Below are 18,463 nucleotides of genomic sequence, written 5' to 3'. Positions count from 1 at the left end.
AACCACAAACTATTCCTTCAAGTACAACAAAAGTGCCCACTCAACATTTTAGCCAAATAAAATCAAAAGAAAATGTCACTGTAATACAATGGGTTTATAAAGCTGGCATCAATTTGTAGAAAATTACTTGGTCAAACATGATATTCCATGAATTAAAATTACCTTGACATATTTAACGGAGACATTCAGGGATAAAACTTCACATTCCTATCCTCATCCATCCAACTAGGATCTGAGCCATCACTGCAAGTCAGATAAATATCTGACTTCAACAGATCAGGAAGATTGAATGAGCACTTATGATTTATTACTAATTTGCGTGATTTTTGCAGTCTCAACAACTTGAGGAAAGCATTGGTGAAAAATGTCTTGTCCTGATTAGAGCAGATGTTTCTCCTCATGGAAATATGGAACTCAATTTGTCTTTGTGATTTATCTTACTTCTGTAAGTGTTGATAAACTGACTAAATGTGTATTTTACCATGTATGGATGAACCACTGGTGGACTCAGAAGTCAGGTTATGCAACATTCTCGTCAATTCAAACCTGACTTAGGTCCACTCATGCAAGCAGGTGGGCTGTATTGGAAATAGATCACAGGTATCACTTTCACTTTCCTAGACTAAACCAGGATCCTAATAAAAGATGGAAAAATGCACTCAACATAAGAATGCATTGTAAGTTCTTTATTAATTGCGAGATTGAGGATTTTTCTGTAACTGCTAATACTATTATGTTGTTGTGACATCAATACTAGCAGGTTTGCTGAGCTGTCTCTGTTGTTTGATGGATGTAAAAGCCACCATGTATCAGGTAACATCTGAAATGATACTGACAAACAACTCTGAGCGGGATTTTTTAACAGTGATGAGAAAATCTGAAGGCACCACCTACCTCTATTTGAGAAATCAGAACACTGAGAGCAAATCTAGCCTTTCATTTAATTAATCTCACACTAAATTCTTCCATGTCTGGTATTTATAATGCAAGTGAATCTCAAACTAATTTTCCATGATGTTCAAAATGTTACTATATGGCACTCAGCACAGGTTTTTATGATTGTGTAAAGAACAAATTGACCAGTGACACCACATTAATCCTGATCAGAAAACCTAATATTAAAATGGTGGCTATTAACACACTACATCTAAAGTTTCACCATCTTGTGTGTCAAAATGTAGACAACAAGAAAGTCTAACCCAGCCTCTGATAATCTGTTTTCACACTCGTTATCCCCATAAATTCAAGTTCAGGTGTGAAAACTTTTACTGGAGAGGAAAAAATGGCATCTTAACATGTCACGTACTAAGTAAGGTTCAGGTTCTGTGGGATCAGACCTGCTACAAGTATACAAATCAAAGCACAGCAGCTGTAGAGTAATTTAAAAAATTTTACATAAATAAGATCCATAACAGAGGCTTTAGGACAAATGTCAGTCAAAGGAAAACCCAGCTTGATCATCAGTAACCACCATCAGGAAACTTCCCAGTTCTGTGTGAATGATATGCAAAAGCAAAAGGGTATCAGAGATAAGGACGAGTGTTGATGTCACAAATATCAAATTCAGGAAGCTTGACAGTCTCCACAGACAGGTGCAGGACAGGAACAGTATGTAAAAACATGGAGAGACTGTCTAAAGGTTATACACAGGTCAGAATATTAGGAGAGAAGAGACACACAGTTAAAAACACAACATGTGCCTTCTTTGTGAGAAAACTTTGATGTTAAGGATGCACAGTACTGGTTTGTTTGGTATGTTGTTATTCAGAACTCAATTTAGCCAATACAATACATAAACACATTTGTTTAGTTGTTAACATCAGATAGACCTAGGATTGACCTGTTTAGCCTGCCACACACATAAAGATTTTTAAAAATCTTAACCCATTTTTCCAATGTGAGAGACCCCACACATGGTGACAAATATCAATAACTGCTACTTTGTTAAGCTAGTCTCTTTAACAATATAATGTCCCTAACATTGAGAGAGAGATGGGGTCTTGAACTTATGGAAAGAAATGACCTAATGCACCAAAGTATTTTATTTCCAACTTTTTCACTTGTCATATTTAATTTACTGTAAATATTACAAGTAATGTTTCTGACATGAACTTAAAAATAATATGCATGACCACAAAATTCACAAAGCTCTGAACACCTTATCACACACTAAGAGCAGGATGACGTAAGCCAGTGGAGTTTCCCTTCAAATCAGTTCAAACCTCAACAACAGAGAGGAAGGAACTCCTCCATTGTGGTCAGGAATCCTTTCACCACAAAGTCCGAATCCAAATGAGAGTCTGCCAAATGTGGAGTTACAAAGAAAAAAAATCAACGGAGGAAAACATATCCAAGAAGTAAACTAGAAGCAAAACAATCTGACATCTCACCACTGGCCCCCGACATTAAATGTTAACCACAAGCAGACTGTAGGTGCTGAAATAACCCAAAGACTGGCATTTGTTACAAAGTGATTCTGTCAGGGCTAAAGGAGAGAGCTGGCAAAACAGGCAAACTTAATGCAGGAGGGGATGTTTCTTTTACTTTCATTAAGTGAAAGTGGCGTTTTATCGACAATATTAAAAAAAAAAAATCAGTAGTATTGCACAGTATACCATAATTTCTGCAGTTTTTCTTCATGGTTTATTAAAAACAGAACAAAACTAGAATTTCCCGAAGTGTGGAACTAATTGTAGGTGTATTCTTGGCTCTGGTCTAAGTGACTGATAGAGTATTAGACAGGCAGCCAGGGAGAATAAAAAAGATATTATCCAGATTTCCAACAGGCAGGCAATGTGAGCAACAAAGTCCAATTGTCAACAGTAAAGTAGACCGCTCCAGTCAGTTCTTAAGTTCTCTACAACACAAGCTTCAGCTTTGAGAGAAAAGTACATCCGCTACCAATGACATCAACATCAAGTCATCCACCTTAAAAGCTCTGTGTCCTCTACAAGAGAATAACTTACCCTAATATACATGACATTGGATATTAAAGATCTCTCTGAAAATGTACTTCAAAAACTCTGAGTCTCTTTGCAGGATATTTGAATAAAGACTAGAAATAAGAAAAAAAAACATTAAATAACTAAGAGTATCATCCGGTAGCACATGCTGTGTGGAGATGCAAGTATATTTCCAATTAGTCTCGTGAAGCAACTGAAAAACTACATCACTGGCCTCAGTGTTTGTGTGCAAGCCATGAAACTTGCAGTTGATATGTGTTCTTATCAGAAATATTCGAGAGGGCCAGCCAGTCACTGATCAGGGCCGAACAGGTAAAAATATCTTAATCTGTTCAACGGACAGACAGCTGGTGCATCTCTGAATGTAAGACACAGAAAAATTAAAACCAATGGATAATTTCTGTATTTCTAATCATTGTAAAACAACAATTAATCATCATTTAAATAAATGACTACAAGTGTGCCACTGAAACCTCAACATTTTGCTGTTTCAATATGTTGGCAAAAGCTGGTTTTCTGTGTATTATGGATTAACAGCAAAGCTTTTAATGTTACCCAGCATGCACTGAGAATACTCTTTTTTCAAGATGTGTTAGTGTTACCTCTAATAAAACCAAACAGACGACACAACTTGACTTGACCTGAATAACTAATGTTTAGAAAAGAAACCACAACACATGGCAGCACTTCAAGATCTGGCACCTACAAACTCAGATCAACATCTGCAGATGTTTGAGAAGCAAGACTACCATCAGTGTATCCAAACAGCATTCACTTTACAGCTTTATTAAGCCAAATTTACCGCTAACTAAATTAACACATGGCTTTCAGCCAGCACCACAGTGAAAACAAACAACTGTCAAGTACAATCCAAGACTGATAATTGGAGTTAATACTTTGTTTATTTGACTTATTTAGGATAAAGGTTCTCAAGAGTTCATAAAAGCAACAGAGCCTCTTGATAAAGAATCCAAGCAACTTACCAAACAACATTCTGATCTTAAAAATGTTCTCTTTTAAACCAAACCTTTGTTATGAAATGCATATAATCAATCAAGCTGAAGAAATTACAAAATTTTTCATCTTGCGGAATTTCTGGGTCAGGAAGTGAGGAACCCTAGATTACATTTCATGATGCAATCAGCCAGTGTTACAAGAATAAGCACAATTTCACATAATCTGCAAAATACAGCTAAAGAGTGCATGGGGTCTTTGAAATAATAAGTCCATCATTAAGTTCAGAGGCCACCACAGTGTTAGTCAATTGGAAAATGAAGCTAAGCAAAGGGATCCGCTGAATGAAAGCAACTCAGGGGTACAAACCAAAACAAGCTTTAAACCCCACTTTATGGCCTTGAGTGAAATGCAAGAAATAAACTAATTACAGAGCAAAGCTCATAAGTTGAGGCAGACAACGAACAAGAGAAACCACAGGAACACTAACATAGGCTTTTTTCCTATAGTTTCTAACAACAAAAAAAGCTTAAGCAAAAATAGATAAAAGAATGAACAGCATGAACATTTTATAGCCACACTGATCTCCTTGTAGTTGTGCCAACAGAGCCATTACAAAAACACTCTTTGAGAAGGTCCAACACAGAGACAATTCAACAAAGGGCCTGAGGATGAAACCTAACATAGTCCCCCTTAGTTTAACTATCGTGCAGCTTCACAGTGCATGCTGATTAATAGATTGCATGCTTGCATCTCTATACTAGATTAAGGACAAATACCAAATATTCAAAATATCTGCACATGGAATTGTTTTGCTCTAAAGCATTTGGAAGTATTTTTTGGTTATGTTGCATGATCAGGCCATGTTACATAAGGCATTCCCAAGTCCAGACTGGATAGTCACAGAGTGGGGGGTTTGGTACCGTGAGATGCTTTCCAAAGCAGTTTGATTCAATAAATCTTGATTTTATTTATCTGGATTTTTCATATTCAACAGTTTGAGAAAAGCAGCTGGGCAAATTCCTCTTCTTTACAAGGCAATTTAGAGTTTATGATGCACTATAGCCAGATGATGTATAAACCCTTGCTGATGGAGAAAAGCAGCATCCACATACAGCATACACAATGCAAGTTCAACTGAGATCTTGAACAGTATTCCACATTTCCAAATCCTGGAAATAATTCTGACATTTGTGGCTCATGAAACTGGCCCTCAGGGAGGCATACTCTAGGACAATTCCTGATGGAGGAATCAGCCTCTCCGGCCATATTCCCTTTTATCATACTTACCACTGCATACATAACACTTGAGACTTTGAGGTCAACTATAGATCAGGAGTTGCCCTACTTAGATTTTTTTTTTATTTAATCACTTCAGTCTGCTGAAGCACAATGATTTGAACATTAGTTATGTGACTTTGGTAAATGTTTCTATATAGGTCACCTGTCACACAATGAAAAAATCACAGACATGAACCCAGGATTTATAGTCATTCTAAATGGGGCAAAAGTTTGGGAAATTAAAGACCAGCATAATCAAGTCAATGAAACTGGGTCATGCCACCAGGTGAGAACTTAAACTAAACTGTATCTTTTTCTTTGCTCCACTTTGCTCTTTTAAGTAACCATCTTTCCAGAAAAAGAAGTTTTGCACTATCAAGCGTGCACTGTATGCCTGTGAGGCTGGAGATACACCTGTTGCTAACCATACATGTGCACCATGGCTGCCACACGTCCTCTGCATTCATTTGACTTGTTGATGTGCACATGCACATGCAAAATACCATATACACGTCTGATAGACGAAGTGAAGAGGCAGAGGAGATGTGACAGCAACAGAAACAACAACTAAAAGTCTTGAAGACAAACTGACACTCACAGTCGCACCTCATATTCATCATGTGTCATTGTCACAGACATGCCTGTTACAGATGGAAAATTATGTAGGGCTGCAGTCAACCAAAGTAAAACTTGTTTGACTGAAAAAACACCAACAATACGGTCACTTAAAAAACTGCCTGTACTGTATCTCTAGCTCAAATGTATTAATGACAGAGCTCTTTGCACACTCCCATGTAGTCCAATGAACTAAAGATAAAAACAAGCTTTTGCTTTGCATTGCATTAACTATTTTTACCTCATTATGTTGTTCTGAAACCACAACTGATCCAGTTACAAGTGTGCAACTGCCCATATTCATATTTCTGTGATTACAACACAATAGCTTTTTGGTATTACATAACAAATAACTTTAGATTAAGCTTTTCGTGTTATTTTATAACAGTGACAGTGGACTGGGCTCACTCGTTCCATGCAGTGTCTATTTACCGAGCTGCACTGAAAGTATGTCCACTGGTTGGGATGTAAAGGAAGACTTTCCAGGACAGACACTGACATTAATGTGTGGGATGATATAAGTGCTTGATAAAATGTATATGCAGAAAAGTGAATAAACAGGAAGCAGGGGTAAAGGCTGTGACAGGGGGTTATGCAGAGACACTTGTAGCATTCTTTTAATACAAAAAAAAATCATGCACCTTCCAGTATATCAATGTCATTCCGTTAATAGTTTTCAAAGTTCTTTAGCGCGTAACTGTTGTGAAACCATCAGGAAATAAAGACCTATTTCGCTCCATCACTGCAACGTTTGAAACTTCTGGCATTTTCAACTTCTCTCTCCCTACTTGATCACCCACTGCTGTCCAGAGCTCTTTTCCAACCAAACTTTGGTCGCACAAGAGCTCATTGACCAACCAATTGAAAGACCAGCTGGAGGGTTTCAGCCCAACAATTCTGATATATGAATCAAAGTTTAAACCTGTAAAAACAATGAAAATAAGATCAGTGCTGTAGTTCAACAAGTGACCCTGTAAACTGGTGACTTTCAGACGAGTGTCTCAGTGGCTGTACTTGTGTCAGTCTTGTTTTTCATTAGATACATAACCGAGTAATACATTTAGATAGTATGATGGAAAACTAAACAAAGAGACAGTTTTCTGGCAAAAAAAAAAAAAAAACAATACATGCAGCTCACTGAAAGTCATACATTACACAGTCACTTATTAAACTGAAACACCAAGATTGTTACAACCATTTGTGGAGGAAAATACCACTGAATGGGGTGGAGATTGTGTATCATGACCACTGGTCTGATCTGATATTACTCTTATTGATGTTTCTATGAAGCAAGCTCTAATCTTAGGACTGATTTTAAAATGCATAAGTGTTGTCATAGGTGTTTTCAAAAAGCATTTCCACAACAGCAACGTAATGAAGCTACACTTTGGGACATTCATACAGATACTGTAATGCCACTGGCTCCACTGATCCTATTTCCACCTCTGTTACTACCTCTGAAGACAGCACAGAAGGGGAATTAACTTGTACCCTCTTTACACATCTGTGATGTTCATAGCGAAGGTGAAATGTCACAGGGGCCTTAATAACACAACTTAAACAGCACGGTGAATTGATCTTATGTTTATAGTTGACATCTCACAATCAGGTAGTTGTGTACGCCTGAGCTCTCTTGCATTCCCTCTAGAGGTTTCCTCCACATGCATAGTGTATGCAAAAATATTTACATGAACATTTATCATGCACGGTGAAAGAGCAAGTCTATCTCTGGCCGAATCCTTCCTTTTACATGAGCCTGAGTCAAGTAGACAGAAGCTTCATCACCAGATTTACACCACACTGAAACTACAAATGGCTTTCTCCAATAGTGCTGCTTTCTGTGTTTTGTACATTTTAAAATGTTATGGTAAAACAGTCCCTTTCTGTTGTCATTGAAAACTTTTAAAACTTAAGTGAGATAATTTATAGTGATATAGTTTTAACAGTGCATTTCTAATTATTCAACACATGCTGGAACCAGAACATTCCTTACTGACTAGCATGCTTAGCCATATTTCCAACTGATCCATCCATAGTACACTAGCAATGAGAATTGGGTCAGACCAGTAGAGCACCAGCCAGCTCAGTGCAGCAGGCTCTGTGATGACCCACGTTGGGATCCTCGGTTTGAATTAATGAGCAAGGTGGACAGGAAAAATCTGCTGTCTAGACAGGCAACTGACTGCACATACTGTGACCAAACTGTCTTCTATGAGCCAACTTCCCTAGGCAAAGGAACAGCTCTAAATAGTTAGAGAAATAAACAGCCATAATTTTATTTTCGTCTGTCATTTTGATATTTTTATTTTAATGTTCTGAGAGAAGTAATCCCACTTGCAAACAAGAGCATCTATGGTGCATTTCATATCAAAACTTCATAAAAGCAAACAGAAAAATACAACTCAATCAAGTGAATGAGACTCAGGCAAGCACCCTAAACACCCTCTTTGTAAGCTTCCAGGGGTGACAAAGTTAAACTCGCAGTCTCTTTCTTCTCCTGTGGCAGGACCATTTTAATGTGAATCTATTCACTCCTCTGATGAAGCCAGGAACATTAAGTTCCAGGAGCACAAAAAATCATTTGTCAATTGGCGCTGCGATGCATAGAGCTGATGCAAAGAGCTGATGCCAGACACTGTTTACTTATTGTGCACAGCAAATAAGCTATGGTGACTGGGAGGATTCAACTGCTCTGGACTGTCTTTTACATACAAGGCAGTGGATGGATGCTGCTGATTTTTTTTTTTCCTTTGAGGCAGATTTTCTGAATAGCTTCACTTTCTCTGGGCTACATACTGAGAAACAGTTGGATCGCACAAGCCATGAGATGCCAAAGATTGCAGAAGGTTGATGGACTGATCTGACAAAGAAAGCACCACTTATAATTTGGGAAGTTTGGATATGGTGAAAACATTTCTCTTTATCCGTGTGTCTGCAAATACTTAAAAAAAAGTGTGCAAAGTTGATTTCTGTCATGGATGACAAGAACGTGAGACTGGCCTGCAGTCAATGTGTCAATGGAAGCATTCTGGTTGGGAGGCCTCTCTATCCCTCTGCAGAGCAACAGTGGAGGTGGGAGAGGGAAGAGGAGCAGACTGAGCAGAAGGACTGCCTTTCCACGCAGCTGTATAACGTTACGCCCATCATGAAAAAGTTGAGCACTCTTCCGGCGAAAACAAATAAGAACACAACAAACCATTGACAAGCTGCAGAGGATAAAAATAGACTCGAAACAGCGTTTGCAGGACAGGCATGAAGCGAGACCATCGCCAATTAACATCTATGTAAACATCGCGCAACAAAAACACAAAACATGGATGCAGCGGCTGGGTAACAGTACCAACCTAACATATGCAGAGCCAACGCAACGATATTTTATCTAGTAGAAGTTGTAGAGTTAACACGGCGTCCCATGAGTATTACACACCGCGTATTCCATTAGCTGGCAGTGAAAGCAGCCCCCTAACCTGACAGGCGGGCGACCAACAGGGACAGGATGTGACAGATTTTGAATCCATGAAAAGTTTCGATTGATCCAAGTCAATTATCCCAACGCTTCGTGTGGAAATATCCACTGGTGACCTGCCAGGAGGCGTGTACCTGATCTTTAAATACACATCAGTCGGATAAACCCAGTACATGGCGGGTAAAGGGAATAAAGAAAGTGTTTCTAGTCTCGCTTTGTAGCAGTGTAGCTAACGTTTAGCTAAGCGCAAAGCTATCTAGCATCAACATCATCACACACAGACTGACGGCCTGGACACAAACCTGAGCTTTACAGCTCAATCTGCAATCAAACTTACCGGCTTTCTCTTTGTCGTATCCCACCACAGTAAAATAGTCAGCCAATCTAGCCATGTCTGCTGCTTTTCCCGATAAATATCAACACAATTCAGCATTTTTCCTTCTTCCAAAGCACAGCCATGTTTGACAGAAGGAGAGTTACTGCGCCTGCGTACAGGAACGGGAGACATCCATGGGCGTGGGCCCTGGAGTTTACAAATACAGCTCTGTGTCCCCAACAGTGACTCTTTTAGGCTTTAATGTGGGGGTCTCTGCACTATTTATAACACAGCCAAACACAGCATTATTATAGTTCTATACTATCTATCATACTATTATAGTTCTATTCTATCTGACTACACATTTGCAGAATTACCAAGTACTCAGAGAGAATATTTATTTAGCTAATGGAAATCTAACACTATCATGTGAAACCTCTTACTCAACATACGTAAATCATGTATACACATATGTAATGGTAGGAATGATAAGAGTAATTTGCTGTGATTTTATCAGGTCTTGATGGGATTAATATTCTTAGCTGGCTATAAAACAGACTAAAATGAATACAGATGTCTTTTTAGGAGCTACAAAAGCAAAGGAGATCATTAGTGACATGCGTTATAATTTTGTAAAGCTGTTTTTTAACATCGAAAACCACTGCTAGAGGTAGGTGTCAGACACAGCGACTAACTGCACACTGCAGACAGCTGTTTTTCAAAGACATTTTTCACTACAAAGATTCAAAATGAATGGCAAACCTGTTAAAAAGGATCCAGAAATTAAAAAATACAAATGTACAAGACCAGTAAAAAGATAAGATTTAACGCTTTGTCCATAGGTAGCTCTGAAACTGACAAGACAAACTGATAATGACTTCATTGTGTGCCAGGCCCAGGGCCACTTCATTTGGTATTTTTTTTTTAAACATTACAGGTTTCACAAAAGCTCTCCACTCCAGCTTTTTATCAACCACAAGTACACTGAAATAGAAACCATATTAAGACATCCAACAATTTCTTTTAACACGAAAGATCTGCTCGGATTGCAACACTTAAATAACTAGGGGTTATCCCATGGACTTGTGTATTTGTGTTTAACCCAGTTTCACTTGTGCATCTAGTTTGTTGTGAGTCATCCAATAGAAGAATCATTCTTGGAGCTGTAATTTAATTTTTGTTACAAAGTTGGTCTTTTGAGCTGAAATATGTTGTGTTTTGACAGGGAAAAAGTATGCAGTTATAGCAAAAATATTAAATATGAAGACAGGAATGCTATAAAAGGCAGTAACATATGGAAATCAGCATGACAAATTATGTGTGAGAGGGACACATAAACCGCAACCACTGTCAACAATAGCAGGAACACAGCAAGCAAATCCTCATGAATCTTCATCTTTTCTCACTCTCTCTCTCCCTGTTTGCTTGTATGAGGAGGGTGAAGCCAGAGGTAGTAAAATAGTTGAATCCGAGCCAAACCATGAGGGGAAAAAGGTGTTTGTTATTACACAAGCATGATTGGAAATTATGGGATTTGAAACAAAACACTTTTCCAGGTGACAAGCACATCCAGGTACAACACGGCATTGTAATAATTATGAATCATATTTAAGGTTTGTGCCTCTGGGGCTGACACCCTTTTCTTCCTGGCACATGTGATGCTACCTGTTCAGGTTTCCTGCGACACGTACCTGCTCAAACATGTAACCTATACTGTAAGGTCACGCAAAAAAATGTCATTTATCCAATGACAGGAAGTCCATCAAGGACGGGCAAAAGATTTCTATATAAGGAGCCAAAAAGGAACAGCAGAATTTGTTGTCAAGATTGCACAATCTCCTGTTGTAAACTCCGCTGAAGAGATTAGTTGTCTGCTGCAGACAATTATCATTACAGGGTGCAGCACATGTGTTAGACATCTATGTAGTTTTCTAAGGGGAAGTTTTCTGAATATGACACAATGTGTGGAACGAGGTCACATGAGATATAAATAAACTCTGTCAAGGACTAAAAGCAATAAGATATAAATTATAGTAGGCTGATATGCTACAGAGGAATGTCATATGTGAACTTCGCCCAAAATTATGTTTATTGGACCTAAGGGCTTGTTTTCATTTTATCAAGATTGGAACAGAAATCAAAACTGAAAGTATTTTTAGACCTCCTCTATCAACCTCATTGATACACATTTGGGAAATTTCTGCACTGGAATTTCTGCACTATTATACCTAATTTTTCTCTTGTTTGTACAGCATTTCATTTTACAACAGGGCGTATGATTTAAATCTTTTTTGGAATCACAGAAACAGAATTTCTGAGGTTTGGATTATCCTCTCTGTGCAACATAGGCTTACTTTAGACCTGCACTAGCTGTGGTTTAGAAGACACACTAAAAGTTACCTAACACGTGTCATTTCAGAGGGGATGTGTGTGTTTCCCATTGAGGGCTTAGTCCACATGTGTCTCAAACCTCACTGACTTAAGTGTTTGGAGCCTAACAGAATATTTTTCAGCGCTGGGATTTGAAACACCTTTGTTGCTTCACATATTTAACAAAGAAGTAGGCACAGACTTATGATGTAAAAGGAGATGAATGCAGGTAAAAAGTGACTCAGTGTAAACCGTACCCCATGGAGTCCAGTCATATGAGCAATTGTATCCTCCCCAGTAGACTTGGTGGCTCTCCCATTAGCTCTTAAAACAATCCTGTGTTTAAATTCCTGGGAAGAAAAAAAACAAGACATGATACATATAAAACTTTACAGCTAAATAATCAGAATTATTTAAGAAAATGTCTCAGCTAATATTGTTCCTTCACCATAGATTGTTGTTCAAATACATTTTTTCAGACTCTGACTTTATTTTTGGGTAATTGTAAAATTCCACTTCGCATTTGTCCAAATATCATAATAAAGTACATGGTAAGTCAAATATTTAACTTGAACAAACAAACACATTGAGTTTATTGTGTTTATAGATGGTGAAACTAGCTATATTTAATCAGTTACTCAATGCCGGTCTCAAATTCCTCATCTGAAATTCATCATTCAGCGTACTTGAAGCTGACATGGAACTTCACTGAGTCAAGGAGTGCCCTGAAAAATGACAGTGGAGACATTCCTAATAATTTATTATCTTAAAATTAAAAATCTGAACTGAAAGGAAGGTGACAAGAAAATATGTTTAACTGACCTTTAAGTTCAAATACAAGAAGATGAATGTTTAAACCCTTTCTTCTGTAATTATTTGGACTTCTTATACCGCCTATAGAAAACAGCCAGCTGATGATGAACATGCTGTCCTCTTACTTACATAACTGATAACACTGACTTTATGCCTTTAAAACGCTTACTGAAAAGAAAAAGTGTCATGGTACAAAGCTATTGCATCGTTTATAAGAAGTTGTCAAAATGTTACTTTTTGATACTGGGAAGAGAAAAAATACAGGATACATCTGCAGCACTTAACTTTTATGTTATCCTAAAATAACTTCCCTAATTGTTTTTTAAGTTTAAAATCTTAATTTTTGATCTTTTTACCCTTTTTATTGTAGTACCATACAAGCAGCAGCACAGCAGCTCTGTTCTGGATGGGGTGGGGGAAAAGGATGAGAGCGTGTGTGTGTCAGTCAATGAGAGCCCCTCCTACCTTCTCTATAAAGCCAGCCTGTCTGGTGTGTACGAGCTATTAGCAGAGTGACACAGCTGCCTTACAGAGAGAACCAGTGGCAATTTCAAGAAACCTGTGGAGTACTCCTTCGTAACTACAAGAGGAGCTTTTTAACCAGCTGAATAAAAACATCACTACAGGTATGTGCATTGAATTTAAGAGTAGATATTAGCTCTGCAACCTGCTGATGGCTTTATCCTTGCTTTTTTGAGGTCAGGGCACAAGTGTAGAGGCAAGGACAGGTTATCTGTCTGGTTATATAAGCAGCTCTTAGCGTGTGCGTCTGTTGAGGAATTGCCTTTAAGGTGTAAAGCATCTGACAGAGGCAAAACATCATAAATAGTTTTTAAGATGAAATTAATCTTAGTTGTTTTTGTTCATGTGCTGGGTTAGATAGCACTTTAGTTTTTCTTTGACTTTTGAGCCAAGCCTATTTTGGACCCCTTCAGCGGTAGACTGTCCTTCGCATTATTGGCCAGGGGCCCAAAGCATGGTTGTAGGTTTACTTAACCGAGCAAAATCTGACCTTAGCTTAACTTTTTAAATAAATGAATGGTAGTGCAAATAACTTGGCTTTTGGACTTCAGTGTAACCACTCACCAATGTGCATTCTTACGAGGAAGTTATACATGCATTTATACAGCTAAACATTACTTTAGAGCATGAATTAACAACTTAATGTTTTTTTTCTGCTCTTCACAGAAGTCAAAATGCAGTTGATCTTCCAGTCCATCCTCTATTGCTGTCTGCTGGTGACAGTAGGACACTGTTCGGAACTTGAAGTGAATCCAGAGTCCAAAAAGAGGTGAGTTATTCATTCAGTGTTTGAAATATTTGTCCTTTGACTGTCTGTCAAGCCTTTGACAGCAGACACCTGTCCACTGAATTATCTTCTTGAGACTAATGGGCATTTTTCCCTCTCTTGCCCAGACTAAGCATATGGCTCGGGAACAGATTGAGACGGGATCTTGACAGTGTATCAGTAGAGAAGACAGCAGAGTCTGAGCACTTTGTCAGACCAGAAGACATCAGGGATACTTTGCTGCCACATTCCAGGTAAGACACTAACCACAAAGTCCTGGAAACATACAGTCTTATTATTTTTTATAAATTATTTTCCCCTTTCTAATAAAAGGAGTACTTTCCAGTTCAGTATTGGATATGAATTAAATTTGATCCTTCTTTCTGTTCTCCAGCACTGACATCAATGTGCGAACCAAGAGGTCCAAAAACTCAGCTAATCAGTCCAGGAGACAAGGCTGCTCACTGGGCACTTGCACAGTGCACGACCTGGCGCACCGCCTGCACCAACTCAACAACAAGCTGAAGATCGGGAGTGCCCCCGTAGACAAGATCAGCCCACAGGGATATGGCCGCAGGCGTCGATCTCTCCCCACACACAGAGTCACACTGAGGCTGGAGCAGGGCAGGCTGAGGCCCACGTGGACCACAAGTGACTCACAAGTTCACAAGCTGGAAGCTCTCCTCAGACGGACATGAGCAGCACTTTGTGCAAGAGGAGATGAGAACAAAAGTGAGGGAGGTAGTGTCCTCTCTGCTCTGTTCTAAAACACATTCTCGAAATGCTTCAGACTCTTGCCAAGTTTTCTCCAGCACCTCTTTTTCCAAGGCAGGAGGACTGAGTCAGAGCAAGATGGGCTGCACCTTGGCTGAATTTCTGTAAAAGGCTGCAGCTCAGAGATGGAGAGAAACTAGAAGCTGGCTAACAGACACTGGATGGCATGGCTTGGAGCAAAGTGCAGGTGTTACTCTCTGGGAGAAATGCAGAGTGGTAATACTCCGTCCAAGTGGACACATCCTCTGGCTTAAAGAGGGAACTTTATTCTTACATTCTGGGACTTAAACACATTTCTTCCTCAAGGCCAGGACTTTGATAAGTACTATCCTCCAAGGATTAAGCCACCATGTTCTAAACTGTCAGTACTTGTATGCACTTTTCCATGTGGACTTTGAGTCAGATGAAACATCAGAAAAAGATGTCTTCATCAAAATGCCAACAAGACCATGGGCTATGGAGTTTATTAAAAAAAAAGTTTTGGACACTGTATAAGGGAAGATGCCTTAGATTCTGTGAGATATGTGCCAGTCCACAATGGATTGAAATATACTTGAAATTGTTATTGTTTGTATAAAACATGTGCAATCTATGTTTGTTTTTATTGCAGATATATGTATATATGAATTCCTTATTTAAAATATTATATAAAAGTTACATTAAAGTACTTTTGCAGATAGAACTATTTTTGTACAGGAAGAAATATATGGGCATTGTAGCTATTTGTCATTTATTCTTTTGCAAACTGTGGTAATAGGATATCTGTTTTATAGGATATTATATATTTTTTAAATGTGCTCTATTTTATTTGTTTCAAAGCAATAACATTGTCATTCAATAAAAATTTTGCAAAAAATCAAGAGCTTGTTCAGATCTCCTTCACTCCTGTCTCTTGTAAATTAAAGGTGGCTTTCTATTGTCTGGAGTGCGCTTCTGCAGAAAAGACACACAGCACCTGGTCTCTGTTAAGTGATTACAGGGTCTCATTAGAGCCCCCCCCTGCATTCCCATAGTTATGACCCCCCTACATACACACAAAAAAGGGGCAGACAGGGTGCCAGGCGCATTCCTGCTTGGTTCAGCTCATATTCGTTGGCTCAGTCCATACCGCAGAGCAGCCCTTAAGCCATCAGAAGAGGCTGAGGCTTTAGCTCCATCTGTGTTCAATGCTAGACGATTGGGACACAAGAAGGCTGATGGCGGGGGTTCAGGGAGAACATTCCTATGATAGCATCACAAAAAGCCTCCAAAACAGCACTGATAATGACCTTAACATTCAAACGCACCTCTGAGACTGACTGACACTGAAAGTCTGCAGCCTGCCTTACTTGTCACATTATCACTCCCTCTTTCACAACTTTAGGGAGTATAGATAAGAGTATTGATTTCTGTCTTGGCTCCCCCAAGACAACTTATTCCCTATTTTTTTCTTTATCGGAAATACAAACACATGGCAACAGATATGGTTGAGAGTTCACTGAATGATATAAAGTCAGACAGAATCAGTAGAGTTATATCTTTAATGCTTGACACAGCTTTTATGTTTGACACCCCCTGCATTTAATTTCCTTTAAGCATTAACTGGAGGTTTCTGTATGATGATTCTTAGTGAAGTCATACAGGATATCAAAGATTAATGCTTGACTGAAAAAGATCATGTGCTACTTTATTTTTAGTGGAATGTTCTTTCAAAGCCACATCATTATAATATACGTTTCTGCTTTTGTTAAAGTCACCAAGGAAAGCATATTACAACCATTAAATACTTAAAAGTGCTATTTCAATAGTTCAAAGAAAAGCAGAGTCAGGGTCAAGTATGAGATATATTCTTTGCTGCCATCTAGTGAATTGAAGGGGTAAAGCCACAAATTTAGTGTCAAATAATAAACATTGCAAGGTATGATGTTCATAAATTAAAGTTTTATTGCTGTAAGTTCTAGTTACTTTAAAAATCATTATAATGCATTCACAATAGCAAAAACTGCAATACGAAAACTTTATGGATGTATGGAATTTTTCTTGTTTTTCACATGAAAGCTGATGAGACTGGAACAAATAGTGATAGAGATCGTGGCCATGACATGCATCAGTTGGCTAAGGCCTGGGTCCTAGCCCAGGGTCAATGCAACAGAGCTAAACATGCTTCCTCAAATTAATGAAGTTCAAATTTCAGATGTACATTAACTCAGTAACTTAAAACGGATGCTTCTTTTTTGCAGAGTTAACTGAAGTCATTAATTGTCACATACCCTTGGTAAGAAAGGGGGTTTATATTACTAAATAATTCTGAATTAGTTCTTTTCCAGAAGTATAGTTTATTACTTTAGGAGAAAACAAACATAGTAGCTGCAAGCCAATAACAACAGACCTAACCCCAAAATGACTACATGAGCCCATTAACAATTACCTTTAAAAAAATGTTTTAAAAGTCCATTGAATCTAGTGGCTGTATAATCAAATAGAATTCTGAATTGTGGTTGAAATGAAATTCTTCACAAAAGCATCAAAACAAAATTAAAAATAGGAGCAATCTGTTCTGTTTCTCACCACAGTCAAAGCAATCTAAGAATAGAGTGAATGGATCTAGATCTGGTCCACTAAGTGTACTCTAACTGTGTGAGGATGTCACTACTGCAGTAAGCCAATCAGCTGCTGACGCCACTGACGTGATGATGGCATCAAGAAACCTATCAGTGTAGGTCAACAGGTAAAAAATAATACCCACTTCCTCAGGACTTAGAGTATAATAAGCTCAGAGGCTTTAATTTTGTTTTAAATGTGTTCAGAATGCTTCTATAAGTGTTGCATTCAGGATTTTATTTTCATTTCCAACAGGATGTTAACCAAGACATCTACTGGTTTTGATCAACCAAAATGCAAGTTTACCAAAATGAAAGTCAGCAAAAATTGTGACATCAACAGAAGATCATCCCGATAAACAGTTTGTTGTACTGCCCTTTACATTATCATCAATTGCCTATTTAAGACAGCATAAGATGAGTAGATAAGATGTACAGAATGGAAATGAATGATCAGCCTGTTAATACCGCCATCAATCAAAATGATTCAGGCCAAGGGCTGTGAATCAGCTCTTTGCAGCCAGCACTAAAAGTACACTGATAGCGTAAGCTGAGAGGATTAGCCTCATAATCTCAAACGCTGTCAGGCTAAATCAGGGAGTGTGGGGCTCTGGGTCCTCCTTCTTCACATGCTGTGTGAGGAGTTCATTCATGACAATGCTTACCCTGCTCGGAAAATGTGTCAGAGAAAATATTTGGCAGTGGCGCACTCATAGATTCATGTTTAATTGGACAAGGCAGCTTGAATTTTCTATTTCCTTTTAACATAAGAAACATGATGCATTCATCTGTGGATATACTTACTGTCTTAACACGCTCTGATGACGCATGTCCAGGTAAATGTTCTGTGATTTTTTTATATCTTGGTTGAGTAGATGTACTGAAGAGACAGAAATGGGATCAGTGTTTAGAGCTTTGAAATAATTAGTCTATAAGTGAACCATGTTATATCACTTTTGCATCACTAATGGATCAAACATGCACCCTTACCTTGCTGTTAGCACTTGCTAGATTTCTGTTCTGCATGTTAGAAAAATATCCACA

At 38.4% G+C, this 18,463-nt stretch overlaps 2 protein-coding genes across 5 annotated transcripts in view; one reads left to right on the top strand and one right to left on the bottom strand.

The window, feature by feature from the left end:
* Positions 1 to 18,427, bottom strand: part of sbf2 (SET binding factor 2) — a 132,578-nt gene extending 114,151 nt beyond the window's left edge. For 3 of the 4 annotated variants that reach the window (XM_041790816.1, XM_041790825.1, XM_041790834.1), the window contains exon 1: positions 9,617 to 9,759. In XM_041790816.1, the coding sequence (XP_041646750.1) occupies positions 9,617 to 9,671 (55 nt within the window). In that variant the 5' untranslated portion in view covers positions 9,672 to 9,759. Of the gene's footprint in view, positions 1 to 9,616; positions 9,760 to 12,222; positions 12,316 to 18,223; positions 18,300 to 18,409 lie in introns of those variants that run through there. The other variant, XM_041790842.1, reaches the window with a different exon arrangement.
* On the top strand, positions 13,287 to 15,700 carry adma (adrenomedullin a). Its single transcript, XM_041790867.1, has 4 exons — positions 13,287 to 13,404; positions 13,967 to 14,069; positions 14,195 to 14,320; positions 14,461 to 15,700. Exons 2-4 carry the CDS (start codon positions 13,975 to 13,977, stop codon positions 14,762 to 14,764), a joined length of 525 nt encoding a protein of 174 aa, XP_041646801.1. The 5' UTR covers positions 13,287 to 13,404; positions 13,967 to 13,974; the 3' UTR covers positions 14,765 to 15,700.
* Positions 18,428 to 18,463: the final 36 nt, after the last annotated feature.

This window comes from Cheilinus undulatus, linkage group 1 (genome assembly GCF_018320785.1).
Source record: "Cheilinus undulatus linkage group 1, ASM1832078v1, whole genome shotgun sequence".
Classification (NCBI taxonomy): Eukaryota; Metazoa; Chordata; class Actinopteri; order Labriformes; family Labridae; genus Cheilinus; species Cheilinus undulatus.
Note: the sequence above shows the minus strand (reverse complement) of the source record. Positions and strands in the feature narration are given on the sequence as shown.

Coding starts and splice junctions, on each gene's coding strand:
- adma (XM_041790867.1), top strand. CDS start 13,975: ATGCAGTTGATCTTCCAGTCCATCCTCTATTGCTGTCTGCTGGTGACA. Junction 14,070..14,194: donor AATCCAGAGTCCAAAAAGAG/GTGAGTTATTCA, acceptor TCTCTTGCCCAG/ACTAAGCATATGGCTCGGGA. Junction 14,321..14,460: donor ACTTTGCTGCCACATTCCAG/GTAAGACACTAA, acceptor TCTGTTCTCCAG/CACTGACATCAATGTGCGAA.